The 6,268-nt window shown below is 39.1% G+C and overlaps 1 protein-coding gene across 2 annotated transcripts in view; it reads right to left on the minus strand.

The window, feature by feature from the left end:
* Positions 1-5,711, minus strand: part of SCHIP1 (schwannomin interacting protein 1) — a 731,629-nt gene extending 725,918 nt beyond the window's left edge. For both annotated transcript variants that reach the window (XM_019627052.1, XM_019627033.1), the window contains exon 1: positions 5,525-5,711. In XM_019627052.1, coding sequence (XP_019482597.1) covers positions 5,525-5,590 — 66 coding nt within the window. In that variant the 5' untranslated portion in view covers positions 5,591-5,711. The remainder of the gene's footprint in view (positions 1-5,524) is intronic.
* Between the last annotated feature and the right edge of the window lie 557 nt (positions 5,712-6,268).

Below are 6,268 nucleotides of genomic sequence, written 5' to 3' on the forward strand. Positions count from 1 at the left end.
GCATGGGCTCTGAGCAACAGGGCCACCGGTTCAATTCCCACATGGGCCAGTGATGCTGCACCTGAGCTGAGCTGTCACTGAGCTGCCAACAGGTGGCAGGATGGCTCAGCTGGTGGAATAAGATTGCCTGTTCAATGGTGGGCTATGCCCACTCGCAACTAAGACTGAACTGAGCCCCTTGAGCTGAGCTGCTGCCCGGATGGCTCAGTGGATAGGGCACATGCTCTTAACAACAAGGCTACCGGGTTTGACTCCCGTATGGGATGGTGGCTACGCCCACCCACAACTAAGACTGAACACAGCACCTTAAGCTTAGAGGCCAAGAGCGGCCAACGGGAAGCCAGATGGCAACTGGTGCCCTCCACAACGAAGATTGAAGAACAACTTGTCTGTTCCCCTTATCTGATTCCCCAACACTGTTCCCTTTCCCCAATTCCCCAATAAAATCTTAAAATTTTTTTTAATTAAAAAATAAAGTGTAATAATAATAATAATAATAATACCTCAAACTGGCTTTTAGAAATTGTGTGGATACAAAAAAAGGAATTTTTACTGTTGAATCTGAAAAAAAGGAACCTAAATTTTGTCAGAATGGTTGTTGTCTATAAATATAACTTTTGTCTTCCATGCCTTAATCTTCTGTTTCAAGGGATTTAGGATAGGAAAGTAAAAATCAGGCAAAATTTGAGGAATTGAATAAGTAGTGCCTGAGATGAGAAAAAAATGAAAGTTTTGTATGTCACTCATTTGGAAAAATAAAGGAGCAGGTTCGTCTGCAGGCAGTTCTTGAACTCTTAATATCTTCTCTTAACAAGAGCCTCCTCCGTCCATTTCTGGTTCCAATACACAGCCCCCTGCCACCCAGTTCAAACTTTTAAGTCTCCTTTGAGTACTCTCTTTCCTTTACCCTCTTCCTTTAATCAGTCTTGAAATCCTGTTCCCCCTACTTCATATTTTCTCATATCTTTCCCATTCTTTCCACCCCTAGTTCAAGCTCTCATCTCCTCTTGCCTCTAATAGCAACACCACCTTCTAACTGATCTCCCTGACCCTGACGGCTCTCCCTTCATTGCAGCCTCTACACCATGGCCACATTCACCTTCTCAAAAGACCATTTGATCATGTCACTTCTCTGTTCCAAAACCTCCAAGGGAAAAGTTAAATTCCATACCTCCATTTCTTTGATGGATTCTGATTTCCTTTTCCAGGCATGTTTCCCATTAGCCTCCTATATATGTTTTCCAAATTGCAAAATTGAGGCACTCACTCTCATGCACCCACCCACCCTGCGTGTACATGATCTTGAGAGGGAGGGCCTCCTTAAATTCTGCACCCTAGGTGCCTAGCTCGCTCCACCCTGAGTTCCCATGGTATATTTTGCAGAGATATCATCACCTTGGCAGCCAAGGAGGTCCACCACTCAGATCTCCCTTCAAGAAATAACTTGTTATTCAGCTGCAAAAAGTGCAGTTAGTTGATGGCGTCCAGATACAGAACATGGAGGATCTGCCTCAACTTTTGAGTCATGGCCTCGCCTTTCTTAGGAGCCCCCAGTCAGTGACTGAGCATGTTAGGAGTACTAGGCCTGGCCATGTCTGCTCCACATGGGGCTCCTTTAATGCAAGGCCATCTTCCCTCTGGAGGCCACTGACTTGGATGAGACTGTCAGATCCACATTGTGGTCTAAAGTTTCTCCCTACCCAATTCTGCTTCCTCCTCCTTTTATCTTTACCCTCCAATAAACTACTTGTTCAGTAATTCTGTCTTAGTATCTATTCCCAGAGGACATAAATGACACATATAGTCAGCAAGTGGTCATACCAGTCTGGACCTGGAGCTAGAGATGAAGTGATAAGCTAAAGTGGCCTTGTCACGCAGTGGTAAGAAACTGGGTTCCAGAGTGTGGGTTCAAATCCCAGCTCCACCATTTCTGACCTTGTATAACCCTAGACAAGCTATGCAACCTTTCAGTACGCCAGTTTCTTCATCTGTAAGATGAGGATTTTAATAGTAAGTGAGGACTATGTGAGATACTGCATTTAAAGTATTAATATGTTGTGCAGCGCCTGACCCATAGTAAAGGCTCCAGAAATATTCATTATTATTGTACAGACTTCGAAATGCCATTTACAGGAGTTGTTGGGTATAATAAAATAGAAAAAATGTTCATTTTCTCAAAGAACTTTCCAAAGGATATAATAAGGCTAATGAGGTTTAATTAAAAACACTTCAAACCCAACCCTGTAATTTTTTTTTTCAATTTCACTTCCTGTTATTCCCAATATGGTTCCTCTTCTTCACACACTGTCATCGCCTGGTCGTCTCCTGCCCTGATTTGCTTCTTCCCATATTTCTTTTCCATCCACCCAAAGTAACTATTCCTCTTCTTTCCATCAGTTCCCACTAACAATCGCCTTCAAAACTTGGTTGAGAACTCACCTTCTCCAGAGATTCAGTGGCCAGCCTTCCCTAGCACCCCAACTGTGATCATTCTCTATTGGCAAACCTTAAGAATTGTACCTTTGTGAAACAAAGTAGAACAAAAAATAATCTAATTCTCAAATCACGGTGAAGGTGTCTGTGCCTCCATAAACAATTGTTAGTTATGAAATAGCTGGAACAGTGTCTCCCTTTTCTTTAGCCAAGACCTCCCCTCCCCCACCCACCCTTTTGCCTAAGGCTAGGAGATGGCTTGGCAAAGTGATGCTCAACAAATGCTTACTTAAAAGATGAATGTAACAACAAGGTTGCCAGTTTGATTCCCGCATAGGATGGTGGGCTGCGCCCCCCGCAACTAGATTGAAAGCAGCGACTGCACTTGGAGCTGAGCTGCGCCCTCCACAACTATGACTGAAGGACAACGACTTGACGTGGAGCTGATGAGTCCTGGAAAAACACAATGTTCCCTTCCCCAACTCCCCAACACTGTTCCCCTCCCCAATTCCCCAATAAAATCCTTAAAAAAAAAAAGATGAATGTTTTCATCTGTGGATGCATGGTCAGTCTGCAAATTATATTTTTTATATCCTTTATCTATATGTGAGCCTTAAAAAATGAAACATTTCATAAGACAATTTCAGTCATAGAATGGAGAAACTATTGCATGGGGGAAGGGTTTTACAATCATTTTAGGTATTATAGTTAATATAATTCTGTTTTATAAAATAAAGGCCTGGTCTATAATACATCTATAAGCCGGTAGGAAATCATACTTAGAGGCAGATGGCAAATGTGGCATTCTTTCCTCTCATTATTTCGTATATAAGATGTTCCCCACAAAGTTGCACTGAATGCTTTCCTGTTACCACACAGTGCCATATAAGCTCAGAAAAATAAAACCTCTCTTTATACCTATGAAACTGACTTCAAACAAAATAACAACTTCAAAAGTAAGATGAAAGTGTTTTGTATGTGGTTGAATGCAATGAATGTTTTTACATAGCTTAATATTTGTACATATGCATTAATGCATATTGCAAAACATACCAAAAAAATACTACAAAGCTTCAACCATTCTATATATTCAATTTGAAACCCTCATCAACATATTCACATTCAAAGCCAAGATTCTTACATCAAAGCAGTCACAATCTTAGGTGTGTTTAAATAATGTAAATGAATAGTGCCTTTAAAAAAAATGCGTTACACACAGAGCAATACATGAGTATAAAATTAATAGCCTACACAGGTTTTTAACGGCTCCTAATATAATGTGTCATCTCGAGGAACCATTCATACATGTTGAAATGCATGTTTACTGTACTACTTTGAGTAATTATGAATTGAACATGGTTGATAAAATAAGCATTAAAAGTTATGTAATTTTTCTGAAATACACATAATCTGCCATAAGTATGCTGCTCTATAAGTGATAAAATATTAAATCTCAAACACTAGAAAGTAAAAGTAGTTTTCACACTGATTTTCAAGAATATACATTTTTATTGTTATCAGTAAACTATTTTACCAAAGTTTACAGTCACCTCCAATTCAAAGCAAATCAATTGTTTTATAATCAATATGATGCAAAAATAATTAATAGCTAATATAAAATAACCTATTTATTACTTCGTTTTAAATATAGTGAGGAACTACAGCAAGATGGCATTAATACTATCCGAATCTGTTCCAATTAACAAGTTTCCATTAAAGATGTTTCCATTTTCAAATATCAATACCCACTGTACATTTAGAAAACCCAGTTGTGAAAATCTCTTTTATTTAATTTTTCAGAAAATTGTTAGTTCAAACTACTTTTCTTTGTGAATTCTGAGTTGCTACATTATTTTCTCATCTTCACAATAATTAGTAATTATTGATCTCTCAAAAAGCAAAAACGTAATATAAAGTGAAAGAATTGTTATATAAAGACAAGAAAGTAGATTTTTATTAAACAAATAAGCAATACTCAAGGCAAGTTGTTTATCTTAAAACATATAGCACATTATAGTCATAATTAGCTCACCACCACAGTTAGAAATATACATACACATATTTCAAAATAAGCCTTTTAAATAAAGTACTGCAAGCATCTTTCTAGCTTAAGGATTTGAAATAGCAATTAAACCTGAACCTTAAATCATTTGTCTCTATAACTAGAAGAGCAAGTCCCAAGGATGTAAATCTCACCCAATGAGAACAGAGATGCCGAATGTATTATTAATTGCTAAGTAATTTCTTAATTTTAGAATGTAGCACCCAACCCTGGCAAATAAATAATGTGATTTATGAGCCCACACTCTCATGCTGTGTTACTGGAGTTCAATAAACACATGCACGTCCTAAATGTACAGTGTGGATGTGATTTCCACAAGTCAAGAAACTGAGCAGGACTCGGTGATAGCAAGTCTACCCCACCTACTTATTATTCAAACACTAGTACTTAGAATACCGAAAATGCCTGCTGAACACTGCGGCTCAACATCCCCCTGGGGTTACTCCGAAGCACAACCACATCTCTTCCCCTCAGTGACTACGGAGTTTTAAGAAGGCAGGTAACATGGGGTAGAAATTCTCTCGTGCAGAAGCAAGATAACTCTTCTCTCCAAATTTTCAAAAACCAACACACCCCTCTTCCCCCCACACACAGGCACACACACAATCACCTTTTTTTTTAAAGGAGAAAGGGGGGTTTTTCAAATAGGTGCCTAAAACATGCCACTTGCGTGGAGATGAAAAATGTAATTTTCCTCTACTTGCTGCTGTGTAAGATGTTTACAGATCTGATTAGAAAACCTGGATGTATGTAAAAAGTAGTGCTTTCAGTGAGATTCCTTTAGTGATATCTGCCTGCACAGACATATGTGTACATAAATAATACATATTTATGCAAACCTGACTGCATTAACAAGGACAAACACACAAGCCCACCTAGACCAATAATTAAGCTTGCACTGTTCTACGAGCCCCCTTTGACATTTTTTTAAACATGCATGCTATTCAGAACACCGATTTTTAAAAAAAGAATAAGTAGCTGCATATAATGCATGCCAAAGTGGCATGTTTAGAGGAGCAAATACATTACCAGACGCATTTTGAAGTTTCTGGAACACCTGCAGGTAAAAGGAGACTGTGAATCGGATGCTGGCATGCGGTATTCCTCCGAATCGCAGAGCTCGGTGTGACTGTGGGGGAATGCGAGGCGAGTGTGAGGCTGGAAACCTTTGAGTTGAGCTCACTCTAGGCATCAGCAAGCCTGAAAGAGGGGAAAGGAAAAGGCAGCCCACAGACAGCTAGATGAGGAACTTCTGGCACCTCTCCAGCTCAGGAATGAATTCTCTGTAATTTGGAGATGTATAGTGATGGAAATGAAGAGAAACTTGGATTTGCCGGTGAATTTGCTCAGCCATGCAGAAACGGGCAGGTAACAGTCTCTCGGCTCATTTTAAAACAGTCATTCAGGAACAAGACCGAATCAAAAAATTAACAGGCATCCTACTTTGAAAAAATAAAAAGGCTACTCCAGCCAGCTTCCCAAGATGCCTTTACAAACTTCAAATGGATCATTCCATCAGCTATTTGTTGCACATTTTATTAATCCCAGTGCAGAGGTAAACTGGAAAATCTAATTCCTTTTATGTAGAAAACTGGATTTACTGCTTCTTTTTATAATGCACTTTAGTCACATAAATACATAGATTTACTTACAGGGTTCTCATTTCTTGTGTAAAACCACTACTGTTTTGTCCAGATAAAATGCTAAAAGGCTGTTCACAGCTTTTCAAGGAAGTGGAGAAAAAGATGTTTTAATACTCAGAAGCTGAGCTGC

Source organism: Hipposideros armiger, unplaced genomic scaffold, assembly GCF_001890085.2.
Source record: "Hipposideros armiger isolate ML-2016 unplaced genomic scaffold, ASM189008v1 scaffold_16, whole genome shotgun sequence".
In the NCBI taxonomy this organism is placed as follows: Eukaryota; Metazoa; Chordata; class Mammalia; order Chiroptera; family Hipposideridae; genus Hipposideros; species Hipposideros armiger.